The 24,208-nt window shown below is 39.7% G+C and overlaps 1 protein-coding gene across 3 annotated transcripts in view; it reads left to right on the forward strand.

Moving 5' to 3' along the window:
- Window positions 1–24,208, forward strand: part of LOC132103439 (diacylglycerol kinase delta-like) — a 66,885-nt gene that overhangs the window by 24,828 nt on the left and 17,849 nt on the right. Inside the window, exon 1 of one of the 3 annotated variants that reach the window (XM_059508563.1) lies at window positions 20,924–21,115. The exons of the other annotated variants lie outside the window; for them this stretch is intronic. Coding sequence (XP_059364546.1) covers window positions 20,939–21,115 — 177 coding nt within the window. The 5' untranslated portion in view covers window positions 20,924–20,938. Of the gene's footprint in view, window positions 1–20,923; window positions 21,116–24,208 lie in introns of those variants that run through there. 3 annotated transcript variants of the gene reach the window in all.

Below are 24,208 nucleotides of genomic sequence, written 5' to 3' on the forward strand. Positions count from 1 at the left end.
GGTAATGCGTACATATGTCACCCCTGAAAAGTTAAACAGGTTTAATCCGGAAATCCCAGATATCTGTTTTAAATGCCAAAAACATAAGGGAACATTCTTCCATTGTATCTGGGAATGTAAGGTGATCAAGTCATTCTGGCAAAAAGTGACAGCACTAAATGGTGAGTTGAAATGAGATTTATTTTTACAAGTGCAGCAGATCCGGGATGCAACGGTGAGTAATGAAGTAGATGATAACGTTCACTGTGACTTAACTGAGAGGTAACCCAAGTCTCTGGTTTAGGAGCTGGAGGAAGAGTGCGGGAAGGTTCTCAGAAGGAGGACGGTAGGCTGACGGCTGACGAACGGGAATGAAGGCTTCTGAAGGTAAGTGGTTTTCTCTTGAGGTGAGTAGCGCGGGTGAGTCTGTTGTCAGTGGTATTGACGAGGCCAGACGATGACTGGTGAGTGAGAGTGGTTTATAAAGGGTATGAGATGATGAGATGGCCAGGTGAGGGTGATTAGAATTCAGGGGAGAGTGAACGAGAGGGTGGAGCGAGTGAAGATGATGGCGTGGCTGTGACAGTACCCCCCCCTCCCGAGGCGGCTCTTGACGACTGAGAAGAGGGACAGTACGGCGACGAGGTCTCCCGCGACCTCTAGGTGCAGGACGGTCCGGATGGTCAGAATGGAACTGGGTGAGTAAAGTAGGATCAAGGATGTCATCTTGATGAACCCAGGAGCGCTCCTCAGGTCCATAGTCCTCCCAGTCGACCAGGTATTCCAACCGGGGACCTCGTCGCCGAGAGTCTAGGATGTTACGGACTCTGTAGATGGCCTCCTCTTCAACAGGAACGGGAGGAGGAGGTTCATCCGCCGGGGCAGGACCTGAGGAGGGAGGAGTGACAGGTTCAGTGTGAGGTTTGAGTAAGGATACATGGAATGATGGTGCAATTTTATACTCAGGAGGAAGGTTGAGACGATAGGTGACGTCATTGAGCTGCCTCTGCACAGTGAATGGTCCGATGTATCGAGGACTCAGCTTTCTGCAGGGCAGGCGGAGACGTATGTCCCGCGTTGAGAGCCATACCTTCTGCACGGGATGGTATTGACGGGGTTCGGTTCTACGACGGTCGGCTTGTCTCTTGTGTCTCCGCACTGCCTGCTGAACGTGTACATGAGCTGAGTCCCATACCCTCTCGCTTTGATGGAACCAGTAGTCGACAGCAGGAACTTCAGACGGTTCACCAGACCAAGGGAAGAGAGGAGGTTGGTAACCTAGAACACATTGGAAAGGTGTGAGTCCAGTGGTGGTCTGGCGGAGGGAATTCTGGGCATACTCGGCCCAGGGGAGGAACTGGTTCCAGCTGTCTTGGTACTGGTGGCAATAGGTTCAGAGGAACCATCCAATCTCCTGGATCTTCCGCTCAGTCTGGCCGTTAGTCTGAGGGTGATATCCAGAGGAAAGGTTTACCGTGACTCCGAGGAGTTTGAAGAAGGCTTTCCATACCCGAGAGACGAACTGTGGTCCACGATCTGAGACAATCTCTTCAGGGATGCCGAAGTTTCGGAAGACGAAAGTGAAGAGAGCTTCGGCTGCTTCGAATGCGGTAGGTAATCCGGGCAATGGTATCAGCTTGCATGACTTGGAAAACCGGTCCACTACGACGAACACACAAGTGTTTCCGTTGGAACGAGGGAGATCTGTCATGAAGTCTATCCCAAGATGGGACCACGGACGCTGAGGAATGGGTAGAGGAACGAGTTTACCCTCCGGTAGTCTTCTGGGAGTATTGGTAACGGCGCAGACTGAGCATCCCTTGATGTAACATGAGACGTCCTGGGAGATGGATGGCCACCAGTACCGTTGAAGGAGGAGCGAGAGGGTACGCCTACTACCTGGATGTCCAGAGCCCAGGGTAGAATGTGCTGAGTCCAGAAGGCTGGTACGGAGTTGAGGTGGTACGAAGATGAGGCCTTCTGGACCTCCCCGCGGAGCGGGTTGAAGATTGTTAGCTTGGGCGATTTGGTCATCAATGTCCCATAAGATGGGGTTGAGGAAGATGGCTGGAGGGAGGATAGGTTCAGGAGGGTTTTCATCAGAGGATGCTTGATGAATACGAGATAATGCGTCAGCCTTGGAATTCTTGCTACCGGGACGATAGGTGACCCGGAAATCGAATCGGGTGAAGAAGAGTGCCCAACGGGCCTGACGAGGGTTTAACCTTCTAGCTTCTCTCAGATATTCCAGATTTCTATGGTCGGTTATGACTTCGAATTGATGATTAGCTCCCTCCAGCCAGTGTCTCCATTCTTCCAGTGCTAATTTGATAGCCAGAAGTTCCCGGTTACCGACATCATAGTTCTGCTCCGCCGGGGACAGTTTTTTGGAAAAGAAGGCACATGGATGGAGTTTAGGAGGCTCACCCTGCCGCTGAGATAATACAGAACCAACTCCAGTGGATGAAGCGTCGACTTCAACGATAAATGGAAGATCGGGGTTGGGATGTACCAGTACAGGGGCTGTGGCGAATGCATCTTTGAGGTCGTGGAATGCTTGGATGGCCTCAGATGACAAGGACAGAGACTTCGGCCGGCCTTTCAGAGAGAAAGTTAATGGATTAGGGATGAGACTGAAACCCTTGATGAATCTCCGGTAGAAATTGGCAAATCCTAAAAAGCGCTGAAGTTCCTTTACCGAAGTGGGCTGAGGCCAGTTGTGAATGGTTTCGACCTTCCTCTGGTCCATTTGTACTCCGTGTTGGTCAATGATGTAGCCCAAGAACTGTACGGATGGAATATGGAACTCACACTTCTCCAGCTTCAGATACAGTTGGTGTTCTCTCAGTTTTTCTAGGACTTGGATGACATGTTTGCGGTGTTCAGAGAGTGAAGAGGAGTAGATTAGAATGTTGTCAATATATACTATGACGAACCTGTTGAGGTAGTTCCTGAAGACCTCGTTCATGTATCCCTGGAAGACTGCTGGGGCGTTGGATAGTCCGAAGGGCATGACGAGGTACTCATAATGGCCAGAGGGGGTGACAAACGCGGTCTTCCATTCGTCACCCCGCCTAATGCGAATGAGGTTGTAGGCTGAACAAAGGTCTAACTTGGTGAAGATTTGAGCTCCACGCAGCTGTTCCAAGGCTGCTGGAACCAGAGGAAGGGGTAGCTGTACTTGATGGTTTGAGAATTGAGATGTCTGTAGTCAATGCACGGCCGCAAGCCTCCGTCCTTTTTACCCACGAAGAAAAAGCTTGAAGCGGCAGGGGAGGTTGAGGTCCGAATGAACTGTTGACTGAGGGCCTCCTCCACATACTCCTCCATGGCCTTCCGCTCCGGGATGGACGGAGGGTAAACGCGTCCTTTAGGTAAGGTGGCTCCAGGTAGTAGGTCGATAGCACAGTCCCATGGCCGATGAGGTGGTAGTTTGGTTGCAAGTTGCTTGCTGAATACATCCTGGAACGCCCCATACTCAGAGGGAATCACTACAGACTGTTGAGTTTCGGGACTCTCGACAGTGGTTGAACTAACTCGGAACGAGCGCTCAATCTTAGATGAAGAGGGAGGTGAAGGTTTCTTAATTGAAGACAAGCAGTTGGAAAAGCAATATTCACCCCAGCATAAGATCTCTCCGGACCTCCAGTTGATGGTGGGTTGATGTTGAACCATCCAGGGGCGTCCCAGGATGAGCTCGGCAGTTGACTCCTCCAGCACCATAAACGAGATCCTTTCAGTATGAAGACATCCAATCTGAAGAGTGATAGTTGGGGAAAAGTGACGAATCCTTCCTCGACCCAGGGGTTTGCCTTGGATGGTTTGTACTCGGAGATCTTGGTGAGTTTTGAGTTTTCGAAGGTTCAATTTTTCGAGTAGTTGAGAGGAGATGAAGTTCCCTTCGGCACCGGAGTCGAGTAGGGCTTGCGCTGAGACACAAAGACGAGGGGTTAGGAGTAAGACCATAGTACGATTGAGAGTTTCAATTTTAGGAGGGACTTGAATGGAGCTTACCGCAGTGCGCGGAGGACGCACAGGACAGCCACTGAGGAGATGTTGATCAGAAGTGCAATATAAGCACAGGTGATTCTGAATCCTTCTTTGCCGTTCAACGGTGGAGAGATGATAGGAGTCGACTTGCATGGGCTCTGGTGCTGGAGGAGCGAGAGAGGGTGCTGGGAGCGGAGAACTGGCAGCGGCTGATGGTGTATGACCACAGGCTGTGAGACGTTGAGAGACTTGGAAAGTTTTTTGGATGAGATTCTCGAGACCCATAGCGTCATCATAAACAACCACTAATTGCCGGATTTTCGAATTTAAGCCGTGTCGAAAAACTGTCATTAAAGCGGTCTCATTCCAGCCACTAGAGGCCGCCAGGGTGCGGAATCGGAGAGTATAGTCACATACCGAAGATGATCCTTGTTGAAGATTGAAGAGCTGGTCATGAATGGAGAGTTCTTCAGCGGACACACCGAAAACCACTTTAAAGTGTTGAAGGAAGCTGGAAAGAGACTGGGTTATGGGTGAGTTAGCGTTCCATATAGATTCGGCCCATTGAAGAGCGCGGCCAGATAACAGAGATATAATGAAAGCAATACGGGCAGAGTCATTATGAAACTGATGCGGTTGCATCTCGAAATATAGAGAAACCTGGAGTAGGAAGCCGCTGCAGTTCTCCGCCTCGCCTGAGTATGTCGCTGGTCGGGCCATGGGACTAGCAGAGGCAGCTACCGAAGCAGAGGGTGTTTGCGGAAGTGAAGGTGAGTTAGGATCTTGGCGGTCAGTAGCGATGACAGGAGGATTTTTTAGTATGGCTTGACTGACGGCTTGAACCAGTTCAGCGAATGTGTCCCGCTGCGGCGGATCCTCGGGTTCTGATGCAGCTTGCATTGTGATCGGTCTGGCCTTCTGTCAGGTAATCACAAGAGGCAGACAGGTGGTGAGTTGAAATGAGATTTATTTTTACAAGTGCAGCAGAACCGGGATGCAAAGGTGAGTAATGAAGTAGATGATAACGTTCACTGTGACTTAACTGAGAGGTAACCCAAGTCTCTGGTTTAGGAGCTGGAGGAAGAGTGCGGGAAGGTTCTCAGAAGGAGGACGGTAGGCTGACGGCTGACGAACGGGAATGAAGGCTTCTGAAGGTAAGTGGTTTTCTCTTGAGGTGAGTAGCGCGGGTGAGTCTGTTGTCAGTGGTATTGACGAGGCCAGACGATGACTGGTGAGTGAGATTGAGGTGAGGGTGATTAGAATTCAGGGGAGAGTGAACGAGACGGTGGAGCGAGTGAAGATGATGGCGTGGCTGTGACAGTGGGTGGGTGTGGGTAGGAGTGGGAAGATATATAATAAAATATATATAAAATGTTTAGATTTTTTTTTTGGAAATGTTATTGTTATGGCCCATGTCTTTCAATAAAAATATGTTTAAAAAAAAAATTTAAAAAAAATAATATGTACTCACGTAATAAAGAAAGGGAATCCAAAATATTTGTCCTGATGATAGTCCATAGCGCGCTATCACAGCTTGTGAAACCAAATCCTCACAACTCAGGTAAGCTGCACAGGACAGCACAAATGAATGACCTGTCATGAGGGAGAAAGTGAAAAGAGGCAGGACATCGAGCTGCAGTGGTTTATATCCTCATATCTTGGTCTACGTTACGACTTGACTCTAGCACAGCGATTATCCACTAGTGCTTACTTAGAATGTGGTGACCCAGATTTTAAGTTTTAGGGTAAATTTAAGGTAAATTTTTAAAAAACATTTTTCATGCTCTTTGTAATTAATGAATGTCTTAATGATTGATTGATTTGACTGATTGATCGACAGATTAATTGATTGAAGTTTTTTTATTTAATTTTTTACTTTTAGCCATTTACTTTTTATATAAAATATTTTATTTTTATAATGTACTATAATTCTATGGAATTTCTTTTGGATGCTGGTGTGCTGGTTCTTTACCTTAACTTTACCTTAGCTGGCCAACCATCACAAAGACCATGCTAGTTGACCTTACCAGTTTTAATAATTTTTAGATGGACCTGCATTTTGCTGCTGGATATAGACATTGCAGGCCAGGCTCAAATTTGTATCATCTGCATTAGCACCACTCTTCAGTGTGTCAGGAACACTTTTTCCTACCAGAATTAAAAGAATTAATCTTTATCAGGTGGAAATACGTTATTTGAATTACATAAAAATATTTTCTGGTTTTCTGATGTCACGCACTCATGAAGCACCATCTGTGAGGGTAAACTGTTTATGATCATTAGTTTAAATGTTGACAGTGCAGATAAGTAGATGCTCCTGTCTTTAGGGCAGCCCTATGGGAATGTCGCCAGGTTGAAACTAATCCCATCTCGATGTCTAATCTTATTAGAACAGGATAAACATACTCTCTCCCTCTGTGGAACCTCCTGTCAATTTTTGATGCAGTGAGGTGGATTTTAGAATGATGTCTCATATTTAATTTTTATTCGCAGAGATGTTTTCTACAAGTCCCTTCATCGTGTTCATTTCACATTATTCCACACAAAGCACTTGAGAGAGTTTCTCTCATCCATATTTTACTCTCTTCAGGCTGTATTTCGTGTCTGTAACTGTAGATGGTCTAATCAATTTCTAGAGGTTTCTCTGTTGTGAATGGAGCAACATCTCTCATTGTTTAGAGGGCTGGACTACAACCGAACAAAGTAGATGGTGTTGCCTTCTGTTCTCAGGGTCAAATTTGTGTTGCAGGTATTATTTAGAACAGGATTGAGTTTAGATATTGGTTAGATTGAGTTTTATTCTGATTGAGTTATATTAACTGTGATTAAATATAGTGAAAAATAATTTTGCTGAATGCTGTTATGATTATAGCTCCAGGAAGGAGAGCTTGTTCAGTTTAGGGTTAGGGTTAGGGTCTCTCATGCATACATGCACACCCAGTCGCACCCACACAACACAACACACATCTGCTGTACATAGACTGGCCGAAAGTATCTTTAAGGTGTAACTCTCTCTCTCTCTCTCTCTCTCTCTCTCTCTCTCTCACACACACACACACACACACACACACACACACACACACACACACACACTCACACATACACACACACGTTTGTTTTTTGTGAAAAGTGGGGACATCCCATAGGCTTAATGGTTTTTATACTGTACAAACTGTATATTCTATCGCCCTTCACCAACCCTACACCTAACCCTAACAGGAAACTTTGTGCATTTTTACTTTCTCAAAAAAACTCATTCTGTATGATTTATAAGCGTTTTGAAAAATGGGGACATGGGTTATGTCCTCATAAGTCACCCTCTCCTTGTAATACCTGTGTCATACACATGTCATTATACAGAGTTGTGTCCTGATATGTCACAAAAACACACACACATAATGCTAGGAAGATATCATCACCCAATAATATTTGTAAAAAGTTTCCAAAAATAGTAGAGCATTGCCTTACAATGTATGTGTTTGCTTGAGTATAATGTAGATATTGTGAATAAAGAGGCCTTTTTAGAGCTATGAAAGAGAGATTGTGAAAAAGAGGTTTTGGGTAACCTAAACAAAAAAAGGAGAGCAGTAGAGAGAATGAGGTGGGTAGAAAGAAACTCTCAGAGAGAAAGATAACACAGAGTTAGGGTTGGGCTATCAAGGTTAACAGCTAAACACTTATGGTTTTACATGTGTGAATGTGTAGTTATTTAGAAAAAAGCCTGCAGCTCTGAGGTCTGTACTTAAGGTTAGAGAACATCCTGTCTGAACACTTGAGCAGCATGTATCCGACTCACTAGAACACGCATTTCTTCAGAGGAGTCAGGACTTAATCAAACCTTGGTGCTTCAGCGACATGCCTATCAGAAAATTAATTCTTCTATTCGAAATCTGTGGCAGGACCTTAGCACTCATTATTTCTCTGGTGTTTAATCGTAAAAGTCCTCTTGAAAGTTGCAATTACAGCTACAGAGAGCAGAATATACACATTCAAGTAATTCACATTTCAACACATTTAACTTATACTAAGTTACAATTGTACAGTACTTTTCAAATACATTGTCTCAAAACAGCTTTCTAAAACCTAGTTGAAATATACAGTATATTGTGTGTGTGTGTGGGGGGGGGGGGGGGGGGGTTGTATACTTTTTCTTTTGTAAAAAGTAAGCCTTAAATAATGGCAATTTTTTTGTCTTTTTGGTAAATTATTCCTCTAATTTCTGGAAATATTTCAAATAAAAAAATACTTCAATAGAAAGCCATTCTATTTAAAGTTGCCATGAAATGGAAGTAGATATGCAGATAATTTCTTCTGTATTGAGATATACAGCTGGATAAAGCAGATTATTGAAAAAGAAAAAAAAGTAGGGTGGGAACTTGGTTCAATCCATTGGTTGTTGACTGGATGGAGGCAGATCTAATTGCAAGTTTGGTATACGTCTGTATTTCATTTATTCAAAATATAGAGTTATGACATACTCATTAAAAAATTTCGGAGCCCCGCACATGACATGCAAGAAAAAATAAATAAATTGTGCGCACGATTTACTAATTCGTTCCCTCAATGTACTAAAACGTGCACACGATTACTATCTCGTTCCCTTGATTTGCTAAATTGTGCGCACAATTTATAAATCGAGTGAACGAAATAGTAAATCGAGGGAACGCAGTAGTAATCATGTGCACGTTTAAGTACACTGAGGGAACAAATTAGTAAATTGCACACACGATTTAGCCTAATATTTTTTCCTGCATGTCATCCGTAAAAAATTATGAGGTCAAATAAAAAGAAGTACAATACTGTTTTAGCTACACTGTTACCCTTTACTGTCATTACAATAAAGCTTTGTTGATTCACACTCTGTGGTGGAGGGGAGGGGAGTGGGGGTTCCTCTTGTTTTACCATCTTAAGATATTGTCAGCATCAAGAGTTTACATTAAGGAGGCATGTGTGGTTGCCCCTGTGCACGCATACAAACACACACTGAGTGCAGGTGCAGATTATATAATACTGGGGAGGGATTCTGTGTCACCCTGAGATGAAAGCATTGAAGCACCCTCTTCACCCACCCACACACACACCTCCTCAATCAAGTGTGTTGAGGGTTTGGGAAGGAAGAAGCATGCCTGAGTACAGAAACAGACCCAAAAAAAGATGAAGGAAAGGAAGACACCGCTGCTCATATATGTATCTGTATATGTGCATGTGTGAGAGAAAACAGAAGCACCATGTGTCTTTTTTTGTCCTGCACTACAAACCACATCCGTGCTTCCTTTGCTTAAAACGTCACAAACGTTTACCTTTTTATTTACCGAAAAGGAACATTCTGTCATCATTTGCTCATCCTCGTGTCATTACAAACCTGCATGACTACATACCTTCTTCCTTTTAACAATCATCTTTAACATGGATATTTTAAAGAATGTTTAAATCAGGAAAATAGTCATACAGGTTTGGAACAACATGACCTGGGGTGACTATGAGTTTTGGGTGAACTTTGCATCAAGGTTTACTGTAAAAAACCCTTATCTTTTTCCCTTTAAACAAAACTATATCAATGTCAATGTCAAATCATTACAAATGAAAAAAACAATATAATTCCTCTTATCTTCCCTAATGTAAGTATAATGGAAGTCTGTTTTCACCTGTGTAAAAAAAAAATTATAAAAAGACTTGTGACTATATCATAATCACAACTTTATTTTTCATAATTGTGGCTTTACTGTACATCTGTGACTTTCTCAAAATTGTGACTTTATATTACAATTGCAAATATCTTTCAGTTGTGACTTTGTGTCTCATAATTGTAACTATTTTAAAAATGACCAGTTTTTACTCTAAAACTGAAACAGGTTTCCTTATAGTTAAAGTCTTGTTGAAAACACATTTAGCAATAACTGAACCCCCATTGCTCACTAGAATGACCCAGCACAGTTATGTTTTGACCTGTTTTACTTATTTTGTAACTTTCAGAAACTTGCCTAAGAGTGCGATGCAAGAGCTGGGTATTGCAGTGGGCACGCTGGAGGCCTGTTGAAACAAACCAGCTTTCTGCTGTGCTGAACAAGGGTTATTGGGAGTTCTCTATGGTGTTTCCCTCTAATTCTGATGCTAATCAGTTCTCACTGTAGATATTTGTGGGTTAAATTTAGTTCAGTTATATTTTTTCTCAGTCTGGTCCCTATCTGTGTCCTCTATGTATCAATCACACTGTGACACAGAGGGTTGAAATTCTGTGTTTGTGTGAAATTGATGAAGAAATAATATTGAGAAATGACTCCGTGTGGCAGAGAAAGTGTGTTTTCCTCTTATATTTACTCTAACATAGTTTAGCAGCCTCGTTCTCTCTACCTGTCGATCATTTGCACTCTCTCTCTTGTTCTGTCTTCACATTGTTTATCACCTGCTGTTGGATATTGGAAAGATGTCACTGGTAAATAAACAGTGTACCATTTATCTAGCCCTTCACACTTTCTCTCTCTGTACTGTTTTAACTTGTCTCCCACTGGGTTTATGATCGTGTCAAGCTGTGTGTGTTGCAATGTGCCCTCAGGGACCATGAGTGTGTGTTCCCGTGGTTAGATTTTTTTCTCCTCTCAATCTTGTCCATGGTTGCTTGACAAACAAGAAACATTGGGAAATGTTCTTGTAATGCTTGTTGGAGCTTTAGCAGAAGATTCAGGCCGGGCTCCACATTCCTGCTGTGAGCATAACCCCTGCTCTTACAATCTGTTTTTTTTCTATAGTTATCTGCTAATTTTAGCCCACTTTCTCTGTGGTGTCCTCTCTGGGATGAATTTAGCATTGTAGTTACGCTCTTAAAAATAAAGGCTTCAAAAAGAAGAGTTTTGCAGTAATACCATAGTAGAACCATGCTGGGTTTCCCAAAGAACCTTTTAATGAACGGCTCTTAAAATAACTTTTTTTTTTCTTTGCGTGAAGAACACTTTAATAATGTAAAGAGAACCATTTTTAATTATAAAGAACCTTTCGTGGAAAGGTTCAATTATGTTAAAGGTTCTTCAAGAAACTATAGATGCCAATTAAGAAGCTTCATTTTTAAGAGTGTTGGAAATTTCATGACTCAAACACCAAAACATACACCAAAATTAGTTTTCCACTGATTTCTATTATTTTGTATCACAAAGACGGTAAATCTTGATTAGGCAGAAGCTGTGATTGTTATGTGAAGCTTGTCAGGGAAGCACGTTCTGTGATCAGTAGTAAATCTCCATCTGGAGGCCAGAGGGCGCTCTCACACTGAAACTCCAAATACGCCTCGCAAAAGAACTCCAGGAACAGAAGATTTAACTTCTTTAATTGATTCAACGTGACTAATAAACACACGGCTACGACAAATTATGGTTTATCTGAGTTTGTCTTATTATAATGTTTATTACAATAAAGTTTATTATAATGCAATGCTAATCGGCATAGCCTTTATCACTGCTTAGAATACTATGAAATACGTGCATTATTCTGTGTAGGAAGCTACATCACCTCACAAAAGGATTTATTTCAAACAATTGTCTGACATTGAGTGACTTTGGAGTAAAAACATGTTAATAAATGTGCTTTCAGATGGTGCAGCATTTACTACACAGAGCCATAGTTCACTGAGAAGCTAGAGCTTTCATAATCACAGAACGATTTCTTTGATTTCATAATCGCGCGGTTTTCCTTAGCTTGTCATTGAACTACGGCTCTGTGTAGTAAATGCTTCTCCATCTGAAAGCATGTGATGGAGATTTATTGATTACAGAACCGGCTTTACTGACATGATGTGCCTGACAATCGCATTTGATTAATCGTGCAGCCCTAAAGGGTATTTGGTCTTTACAATATGGGCAAAACTTGACACACACACATAGTTATGCATGAAGACACTTGTGTAATCCCACATATATGCCGCTTCAGTCATTATATGTTTGTGTGTGCGACTGCAATGCGGTGGTTACACAACAGCAGGGCCTGAGGGGGCGGCCAGAGAGAACACACTACACACCAGCACTCCTCACACTGACCCTAACAAACTGCGGAGGAGAATACACACACACATGGTTTTGCTTCCTCTCACTCACTATAGCTCCAAGCAATGTCTATTTTTATTCACTTTCTAGAAATGTGCTCACATTGAGCATGCCCTCTCTAAGAAAATCAACTTCATGTAGAATTGATCTTGGAGTATTTTGGCCATCAGTGACTTTTGTTTTTGTTTTTTTGTTTTTTACTTTTTCTAACAAGATTCTAATTATTTCGTGTTGTTTATCTTTGACAAACAAGAGTGATGAAGTAAATGTACATTTTCTGAAGATAATGTGAGTGGTGTTTGCACATACAGAAGTCGCCTCCACAATGCTAGAGTGTTAAGGGTGTTGCTGGGGCCTTGCTGTGTGGGGTGTTAATATATCAACCACATATTAATGCACTAAAAACCACTCAGAACACCCCACACAAAAATAAAATAAAAAAACACACAAAAAAGTCACTGATGGCCAAAATATACCAAGATCAATTCTACATGAAGTTGTATCATATACAAAATTCATAAGTCTGATTGTTTAGAAAAAACACCATCCTTCATGTCTGTATGCTACAAAGAGATTTAATGGTAATATATACAATCATACATCCATAAATGTAAAAAACGTTAGTACTTGGGGTTAGGGATTTGAACAAACACCTAAAAGTATACTACCGTTCAAAAAAGTGGGGTCTGTAAGATTTTTAAATGTTTTTGAAAGCTCACCAAGTAATATTGTGGAATATTACAATTTTTAAAAAACTGTTTTCTGTTTTAATACATTTTAAAATGTAATTTATTCTTATTTTTAGCAGCCATTACTGATCTTCTGTGTCACATGATCCTTTCAGAAATCATTCTAACATGCTGATTTGGTGCTCAAGAAACATTGGTGAAAGTGGAAACTGTGATACTTTTTTTCATGAATCTTTGATTAATAGAAGGTTAAAAGTTTTTACTGTCACTTTTGAGCAATATAAATAATCCTCACTGAATAAAAGTTTTAGTTTCTTAGTAAAAAAGCCTTACCAACCCCAAACCTCTGAAAAGCAGTGTAATTAAAAAGAGTAATTATAGTGATGCTATAGCAAGCATCACTATTAATCAAATATTTAAAAGAACTTTTAGATTAAAAAGACACAAATGAAAAGATGCTCGTATGTACTACTGTCTTGTCTCTTGCATGGCATCAATAGTTGAAATTGATTTGTAAATCTGACCACTTTGCATGTCAATGTGAACGTGTGGGCCAGAGAAACAATTCATCCCTTGACATATTATATGTGTACTGATGTGGGCTATTTAATGCTGGCTATTTTTGGTCAGAAACTGGTTGTTTTGAATATTTCTTTTAAAAACAGACACGATGCAAAGAAGTGTGGAAAAAAGTGGGAATTGGGTCGATTATTTGAGAGATGGTGTGAAAACATATCTGCCTGCAACAACATGATCATATGCAAAGGAAGATAGTTGGCAGCAGTATTGTTTTCTTCTTCGATTCCCTATTTGGCTTGTGTTTGTGGAAGGGAGAGATGGTGAGAGAGGTGTGGATTCAACCTCCAGTACCATCAAGAAGGCCAAAGGAATTTTCCTCTTTCTTTCTATCACTCTCTCACAGTGGCCATAGGCTATGTTAATTAGGGCCTTGCTATTCTAAATAAAGAACACTCAAGAAAACAGGAGGGCATACAATAGGACAAAGACATGGGGGGAGGAAGGTGGGTAAAGAAATGAAATAATTCGCACAGACCTGAAATAGATAGAAAAGTTGGAGTGACAGTAGAGAGGGCAGGGAGAGTGGGAGAGTTAGTCGGGTTATCTGTTGAGTGTTATTGAGAGCTGTGTATAGGGCTCATTTGCATGGCAGACGGAGCAAGAGAAGGGGACAGCCTTTCACGCCTCCACTTAAGGACTACCACACTGGACACACATACTCATGGTAACACACTAATGCAGACAAAAATTTACTAAATATTAATAATACAAAAAAATCAATAAAACTAAAGCTGTAATTCAACAGACATTCTACACCCATATAATCCCACACACACTTAATCACAAACTCACACACACAGATGGAGTTCTTTCTTCGAGAGCCTCTGAATGCTCTCCAGCACATATGTACTGTAATCTGTACACAGGCACACACAGATTTGGCTGTGTCGAAGCTCTTGCATGAACACAGTTTCCTAATAATATTTATTAGCAACAGTGTGACTGTTTGACCTGAGACTATATGCAAATGAGCTGTTTAAGAAATGCACAAAGAGAGAGCAAGGAATACTTCTGTTGCATGATCTTTGCTGTTCGCTCCATAAACACATGCAGTTACGAATGCTATGAAAAAACAGGTACTGATATCAGTATCAGCAAGTACCAAAAAAGAAAGTATCGGCCTCGTTCTGAAAAAAGTGGTATCTTTGCATCCCTAATTTATATTAATTTTGTTGAAACATTTCTTTGTTTTTAAATGCATCAAAATCATAGAGCCTCATATGTAGCTTCTTGAAATGCTTTAGAATCAGCTGAAATACAAGTGAGATAATATTGTGAAATATTAGCTTTTAAAATAACTGTTTTTTATTATAATATATTAAAGTGTAATTCATTCATGTGATGACAACGCTGAATTTTAAGCAGTCATTCAGTGTCACGTAATCCTTCAGAAAACTTTCTGATATGCTGATATGGCGCTCAAGAAACGTTTCAAGAAACTTTTATCCAGGATTCTTTGATGAACAGAGTTCAAATGAAAAGCACTGCATTTATTTTAAATAGAAATCTTTTGTAACCTCGCAAATGCCATTATTGTTTCTTTTGATCAATATAATTTCACCCTTGCTGAACAAATACATTTTTACTAACCCCAAAGTGCTTCAAAACATGATTTTGTATTCTTTATTAAGCACAGCAAGGTCACCATGGTGAGCTGCTTGTCCTCTTTATTATTGGCTGCTTTAGGGCATTGAGGGATCCGCCCACATACCCGTTCCTCACAATTAGAGACAGACGTAGATACTGTAAGACATCACATGGAGAGAGGGCTGAAATAGAGGAGGTACTCTGATGATGTGATGTATCATTTGATAATAGTACAGTAGTTGGTATACAATGAATGATTGCTGTATTCATGTACTTTGGAACTGTGCATGTTTAAAATTCACGGTAATACCATTGTACTTTTAGGTACTTTTTTGTGAGTAGAGCGAGAATGAGAAAGTCAAGAAAAGTCATAGATGGAGAAATGATGATGTGGTTGAAGTAGAGAAGGAGTAGGTTGTTTTCCAGTGCCCACACACACATAATAACTGGATGTCACTAGCTGTGTGTTATTGCTGGAAGCTGCTGATTGGAGTGGTTTACTGTAATTGAACTGGTACAGGTTATATGATCCTGTCTGATTATCCTGTGGAAGATGATATCGACACAAATCCTACAGTGCTTTTGAGACTGGATTGATGGAAGATCCGCTCTGACGTAAGGCTGGGTAAATAGGTAGTTTGAATGGCGACACACGTATTCATCACACACAATCACATGGCGATGTACTGGGTGTCAAGAGAAAGAAAAGGACATAGAGAGTCATAATTAGCTTGCTGATCAATGGAAGGCCTGATCTGTTAACGAGCCACTGGGACTGTCTGCTGGTCACACTGGGCAACATGGTTTCCTAGGGAGAGGGAGAGATCACAGGGTGCTGTGGAATCTCACAATCTGGACACACACTCTTTTTATGTACTTTTCCACCACGCAAATTTTGTTACATATTGGCAGATATGTTGGCACTACAGAAAAGAGACTTCTTTCAAAAACATTAAGACTTCTGACCAACCTAAAACGTTTTGACAGTAGTGTAATGCTGGATTTGCTTTGGGGAAAACAAAAATATAACATGATATCCAACTAAATTTAACAATGGTTAGCTAGGCACAGTAATTAGTTATCATAGTACACACATCAATAGGAACCAAAGACAGTCATCTTAAGTGTACAGTAGCTGTTGTTAAGCATTTTCAGCTGTGTAAAGATTTCTATTAAATTGCTTTGGATCTTAATATATTGTACGTTTTCTAAACTGAAGTCAGTGAAGATGCAGAACAAATATGAGACAGGTCCTCAGATCGCCATCCAAGCACTTCCTCAACATTATGGTTGAAAAGTGAGGTGTGTGAGATGGTGATGTGATTAGCCTACAGTACAGCCTTGTGAAGAACCCAGTTGTTATAAACCTTACTCATAATGTGAATTGACATTAAGAGGATGTCAGTTGAATGTTTGGAAACTTTCTGTTCTTATCTAGCGAGATTCATCTGCATAGAGAGATCATGTTCTGCAGTTGATTAATTCAGCAGAAAATATTTCACTGCCTGAGGAAGCCAAGCACTACCAGTTAAGAGAAGAACTGCTGACGAGACACACACAGAGCACACTCACACACTGTAATATAATAACATTCACTTATGAACACAGAAGAGGAGATGACACAGGTGTACAGCTGTGGCCTGCACACACAGATAAGGTGCTGGGTCAGTTGTGTGTGTGTGTGTGTGTGTGTGTGTGTGTGTGTGTGTGGTTTACTGGAAAGGTTAAGTGTCATGCTAGTCTGCAACAGCTCTCTCTCTCTTTCTTTTTGTGTGTGCACTAACAGGTTTATGTGGATTGTAATATATTTTTCCCACTGGACTCGATGTGTTCAATGTGTTTATATATTTGTGGTTGACGGATTTATTAACACTTGATTAAGCTTGTTGATTTTTATAGTTTCACTTTCAAGATGATTTGTGACTGTGGCTTGGGCAACCCTGCCAACAACACACACACACACAATGGGACTGTTACAGAGATAGATGACCACAAGCAGTACTGTGGTCTTTTTTTCATCCTCTCTTTATTCATATGTTCTAGGCTGACATTCTCAAATTCCAATCAACAAGTGATGGATATGACCAAGTCCTCGCCCTATTTTTTTCCTTCATCTTTTTCACTCAGATCTATGTCACAAGAAAAAGTTTGTCACAACTTTCATTTCATTACTAATAAGCAATTGACCTTAGGGTAGCACTTCTCTAGATAATAGCCACTCTAAAGTTTTTTTGTCTTTTGACAAAATTGCATTTAAATAAAAATATTACCATTTAAATAAATGGTAATGCTAATGAAAAATTCTCTTCAGGTATATTAGAACTCTTCAGTTAATTGTATCAAATAAAATAAAAATCTAGGACTTGACATTTCCATGGTTAATGTTTTTTTAACTTCTTGTTTTCTCGTTTTTTTATTTTGATCATTTAAGACTGCGTGTATGATTTGCTGGAGATGTATTCCACTTATATGTGTGATGAGGTGGTCGGGAGCTTGTGTATGGGCTGTAACGGTGTGTGGAGGAGTGTGTGAGGGGGCAATAGGCTCTAAACTGAACGCCACTCACTCTGATGCCGCAGAAATGGCTAGGGATTGTTCGCTTGGAGCCGGTACAAGCGGCAGAGCACTCAGGGTTGAGCCCAGCATTAGTGTGTGTCATAAGGGAGCAGCAGTGACAGGATTTCAATCACAAGGCCAGTGCTCATGTGTTGTCACCTCTGTGGGATTCTCAGTCCCTTTCTTCCTCTCCCTTAGCCTCCATCCACACTATGTATGTGTGATGCGCACTGTCATTATCTCTTCTTTTCTTTATCTTTTTAGCGTTTCTGATGTTATTATTCATGATTGTTAATATTGGGATATTCCTTATGTTCACTTATGTCTCGTTGAATTTTTATTCATTTTTTACACAATATATTATAATTACGCACACCTTATTTTATTTTTATATTTTATGTATTGTATTTTTTTTACTTTATTTTATTATAGCATTACTGTAGTATTGATTTTTAACCTGGGATTATTCCATTTTCATTCATTTATTTTATTTATATGCTACTTATTTTACTTTACTGTTTTATTATATAGAGTCAGAATTCTCTTTCTCTTTCTGTCAGTGTTCTATTTATCATAGTATTACCATAGTATTGATTGTTAGTCTGTTACATTGTATTGATTGTTAATTTCATAGAAGTCTTGTATTTTATCTTATTTTATTTTGTGTTATAAGTACTAGTTCCTTATTTTATTTGTATACATTTTAAAATCAAAATGATTGTATAACCATATTACTGAATGTTAATCTGGGATTATTTCTTAAAATCATTAAATAATGTTTTATTAATTTTATTAGTTATATATTTCAGATACTGCCAACATACAATGTTTATTTATATTCTATTAATTCTTTATTTTTATTTTTTTGTGTGTGTCTGTTTGCGTGTACATTGATTTTTGTTGCCAATACTGTATGTAAAACAATCACGGCAGGACTTTTAATTACTTTACTACAAATTACTTTAATTTGTGATCCTGAATGAAACTGTTTTGATTCACACTCTATCATAAGACTCTCTTCCTCAATTTTAACTTTATTTTCACTTCAGATTGTAATGGAAGAAAAAAAGAAGGCAGAATATCTCAGTCTCTCTCTCTCACAGTCTCTCACTCGAGGGATTATGGGAATCAGTCTCAGATTTGTGGCGTACGCTGGAAGCAGTCATCAGTAATTCTGCAATGACATTAGAGTGATTTCCCACAGCAGCAGCAGTGTATGTGTGCATGTTCATTATGTTCATCAAATTTCCCAAAGTGGCATTTCAACTTCCTCTTCTAATTTTTATCTTAATAGCACAGTAAACTAATCTGCGTTTGGATCCAGTCGTGTTTAATCAGTCTAAACAGGGAGGAGACTTTCCGTTCTACATCCATCGAGTGAATCGAGTTGACTCTTTCAATCCCCCTGCGTTTGTCTGGCTCTCTTGCAGGAAGTGACAAAGCATTTCATTTCCTCTCTAACAGCAGGTTGCCTGCACCCCAGCATGTTGAATTTGGAATTTGTGTTGATTTACAATGTGTATGTGTGCGTGGCGTGGTGGCCCTTCAGAGAGTCCATCTCCCTGCCAACCGGGGGCCAGTGTAGTTTTTATGACAACCCAGCATGCCATCATATGATGTAACGTCAACTGTGTAAATGCGTGTTTCACATGTGAAATTGCACCAATGTGAATGTTGTGTTTGTGATATGGGAATGTGTATGTGTGTGTGATCAGCATCAGTGGATAAGAGACAGCAACAGACAGTTACAAATAACTGCAGTACAGCTTTAGCTCCAGCAACTACCACCCCCTAGTGTCCTGACAATGAACTGCAACCCACATATGCTCTCATTCATCCTGTCCATATAAACAGAGCCATAAGGAATTATATCTTCCTCCAGTCAGCTTTGCATTGTAGTAAGGAGACGTTTTATCTCATTCCCAGGCTGTAAAACAGCAGACACATCGAGAGGTTTACAGCGACAGTAATATGTGAACAGAAGATAAAGAGACTGGGCTGAGGTTTGCACATATACATGATAGAGGAACAATTATCCCTCTCTTTCTGTCAGTGTGTGCTGTCAAGAAGCTTAACATATCGCTCATTACAGTGTTTTCTTGTCCAGCACTCACAAAAGAATCGCATCAGTGCCCACCCGTCATGCTTCCCTGTGTATTTCTGTCTGTATTTCCGTCTTTTTCCACCTCTCACCAGATGCATCTTGCTCATCTCTTCCACATCCCACCTGTTTCTGTAACAGACACTTCTAGGTATGTTCCGCAGTCAAGGTGTTTACTAAATAAAAAAATTCCACATGTAGGCTTATTTTGAAACAGACTTGTGTGCTTTGAAAGACAAATAGGAAATAATTATTCCTCAGCGGAGTTCTTAGTGATGTTTTTTCGAAGTATCGACTTCATCTTAGCTGTTTCTTTGGTGTAGTGCAGGGGTTTTCAAACTGGGGTCTGAGAAAAATGTTAACAGCCAACAACAACACCAACGATAATAATATATAATCGTGAGATTAATCACTAATTATTGTATTCCTGTCATTGTACTTGTAATAATTTGTGATTTAATTTCATAGTTTCTAATCCAAAATATATACATAGTGTAATTATTTTCCAGATTTTTTCCAGATGATTTTTGATACATATACTGTTTTTAATTTTAATTGGAAGTATAAATGGGTCTTTCTATGCGTAAATATTACTGCATATATATTATAGGATCGGGTTCCTATAATCATCATATTTTAACTTTTAAAAAGTTTGGCGACTCATGCCTTGGGCGAAAAAAAAAAAAGACTAAAAATATACACTATAAAAAAAATCAAAGTTGTAAATAAAAAAAAAACAAAGATCCTTCGAGTACATTTTACAAAAAAAATGCTATTTCATTTTTTATTTTTTTTTTTACCTAAACTCTGTTTTTTTTGTTAAATAAATAAAAAAAATCAGTGTAAATGAATGTATAACATTACTTAAAGGTATCTTGGTAAATTTGAGCACAATTTAAGACATAAATGTGAGAAAGTAAATGTGTGATTGTTTCTTTTTTTATAAGGCGAAAAATCTGAAAAGTCTCCTTTCACTCTCCATTCTCCAGTTAATCTCATTGCTTTTTTGGAGAAGCAGTTTTATTTATAATTTTTTTTTTTTGGTTCCTACAGGATTGTTTAATCATCACAGTGGAACATACATGTTTGTAATAGCCTCATTGTCTTCTTTTCTGTCCTGATCCAATAGGAACGTCTGCCTTGGCCTATAGCTGCTTGGGATTTTCTGTGATTCTGTGAATAGTGATGCTTACCAAACTAGTTTATCTAGTTCTAAATATAGACCATCACACGTCTCTGTGTGTTGTCATTTTCAGACAGTAGGGCCGGGTGTAAAAGGGTAGGCGGTCTAATCACTTCACCTGTAAGAGGAAGTACTTTTTCAAAAGAAGGCGTGTTTTTAAGGTGCAGCCAAAAGGAAGTCGGCGTGTTCCTGTGTGTCTGTAAGTGTGTGTGTGTACACATATCGATGGCTGAAGGGACCCATCATGCCCAGGCTGTGTCCAGGCAGTGTGTGTTGCTTTGCCCCGCTCTTGTTCAGCTATGATAGAGGTGGGCAGGAAGATATCAGCTGCTTTAGAGAAGACAACTTTTTGGAAACCTCCTCCAGCAGTTCAGTAAGAACAACAGAAGGACAGACAGTCAGCAATAGTGTCTTCTCACAGGTTTGGATAGGCTACTCCTTTAATTCTACTTGACTTTGTGTAGTTTTCAATGGAATGAGTGCTGCAGACCGTGCTTGAGTGATGTTATATTAGTGATTATCTGTTTTTTTGGGATTGTGAGGCTGAACGTCTCATCCGTTTGGTGTTCTCTTCCTGTTACCAGAGGATTCATGATTGGCTTTGTGCATATGTGTATTGGCTTATGTTTATATGAGAGATGATGCAAGAGGTGTATGTGCACATTATAAGTTTTATCTGGGTAAGCAGGACATGCTTGCTTGTGCTGATATGATTACCGCAGTATTAATGCAGCGCCTGTAATGAATAAGAGAACTGGACTGTCTGAACAGTTAAAGACATATAGACACTGTACTACTGTAGATTGCATGGGGAAATCACCCTTTTGCATTTGCATTTTGCAATTGAGATCTTTTTGTTTCTCAGTTGTTTCTTCTAGACAGATATGAGATTAAATGGAGGGCTTCTGCTTCTCAGGTTTATTCTCTTCAGTCAAAAGCCTTGTTCCATTGGAACATGTCAGGTAAATTCATGCACATCTGTGTTTTTTCTTTTTTTCCACACAACCTCTGGAACAATTACAGCAATATGCAAAATTACAATATGTAATTTGTTTGCAGTGATAATCATTTATTTTGACCTTGTTGAACAAGGTACAAAACACATCCATTTTCTTTTTGCCAACTTTCTTAGTAAAATAACAGCTCTCTGATCGCATCCCATTCAAATGTAAAAAGAGATTGAATCCATAAAGAAAATCCAGTCACAGACCAGGTCAGCCCTGAGTATGATCCTAACCTTAATTAATCGCTTCCTTAATTATATACATAATGTACATGAAATCACGGAGACCTATGGTTTATAATGGTAAGTGAAACATTTGTTTGACAGACTAATCCCAAATTAATAGCGCTAATGACTTTGGTAATCTTATATCTGTATGTATCTTGTATGGAAGAGATTTCAGTAATGCCACAAACATTACTCGTTTGCCAAGAATGCCAAAACATTCATCTGATTCCTCCAAGACCAGATTATGTAAACTATGCTAACCACAATCATTTTGTAGCTCTGTCCTCCTACTGTATGTTTTTTTCTGTTTGTTTATAATTATTGAAACTTGAAGTACAATTACAATGAAATCTGGGGGAAAAAATTAAGATTAATTTTAAATGTTTATGAATACTATGAGTATATAAACAATGCTAAAATGACACTTTTATTAAACCTATGAATTGGCATTTATCTGTAAAAAAAACAAAGAGCACATCTGCCTCCTGACTAATCTGTTTACATTTTTTGTCACAAGATAATGAGGAGACATCTTTGAAAGAGTGTTGATGGAGAGATCAGCATGAACACTGATGTTCTGTGACCATATGTTATGTAGGATTAGCATTAATGAGCTCTGCTATCTCTGCTGGAAGTCTATAGTGGAATCAGATGTATATCTACATGTACATAGCTTCCTCTTGATGTCTGCAACATACCCTAACGTTGTAGCTCATTCAGATTTAAATGCATTTAACACACTGGTGTGTGTGGGGGATACATCTATCACTTGACCAGTTTGGGTTCAAAGAGCTCTGTTTCTTTTATTTTCATCAGTCTCTGGTAGCTAGATTCCTCCTGTTTAGTACTTAAAAGTGTTTCTCTCTCTCTCTCTTCAGCCTCTGATGTTTACTGATTTTTACCTTTTAGATCAACTAAAATTCGAATTAAAGGAGCAGTTCACAGCAAAAATTCAAATTTACTTAAAATGTATTCACCCGCGGGCCATCCAGCATGTATTTTGTTTCTTCATGGGAGGAGATTTGGAGGTAATTAATGGCCGGTTCACAAAATGCTAATTGATGGACTTGGGCCATGTGGATTTCTTGTGAATTATTGCAATGTTTTTGTCAGCTGTTCAGACTCTCATTCTGACGGCACCCATTCACTGCAGGAGGTCCACTGATGAGCAAGTGATGTGATGCTAAATTAATGAACTATAAAACTAATATGCTAAACAGTGTGTAATTCGTACAGTTTGTGCAGTTAGCACACAGCATGTGCAGGATCTGACACTGTTACTGAATGAGTCTTGGCTTCTTCAGGGTGACACCTCAGTGGTAATAAATTCTCAGGCTGTGTGATTTAGTCTCTAATTAGATCGCACATGCAAACACACACACACACACACACATACACTGTACTGCAGGGGCTGTAATCAGTTCATTAGGTTAATTAATAGCTGTGAAAGGGACTCATAGTCTCTGTGGGCACTTTGGATAATTGGTCTGGCTCTAACTCAACTTTAAGCAGACTGTGCCATCTAACCCAGAGTATTAAACACACTGTTGACACTGCACATTAATCTGATCTGATCTTTAGAAGTGTCATTTTGTACAGTAAGTAATGCGATCCAATCTGGTAGACCTGCATCAGTTGCTAAAGTGATGATGTAAGCATCCGTGCGATGCCAAGAGACCTTCTTATATGACATGAGAGCTGCTGTCAGTGAGAATGAAAAAATGGAAATTGTGCCTCTCCATATGTGAGAGAACATAACTGACAGTGGCATTGCTGTATTTACACTTCCATGCATAAGACTGCTATATGAGAAGTTTAATTGAATATGAGTGTATTTGGATGCGGCTCCAGACAATATTGAGCAGTTTATATAATATATTGCAAAAAGGACACACAAGCTTTGTGTGGAGAGCAAAACAAATGTTAAGGCACTATATTCACAATAATAATAATAATAATAATAATACTTGAAATATGATCTAAACTTTCAGACTGAAACATATTCTAAAACATCATTCCGATTTCAAACTATTTATGGCTATGTATAGATGTTTTAGTGTTATCAGGTTTCATTTTATTCTTTGCTACAGACAAGTGAGTCAGATACGGCCAAAACGTGTCCTGCCTGTCTGAACACAGCTTTAGAGAGCTCAACATAAGCCTAGTTCTGTTTGTCTAATTATTCATGAACTGTCTAGAAGGAGGAAAAAGAATGTTTTATATCCGAATCAACAAGGGATGTCTTAAGGGAAAAAACAGTCTGTTGTTTTGAAGATTAAGATC

This window comes from Carassius carassius, chromosome 2 (genome assembly GCF_963082965.1).
Source record: "Carassius carassius chromosome 2, fCarCar2.1, whole genome shotgun sequence".
Lineage (NCBI taxonomy): Eukaryota > Metazoa > Chordata > Actinopteri > Cypriniformes > Cyprinidae > Carassius > Carassius carassius.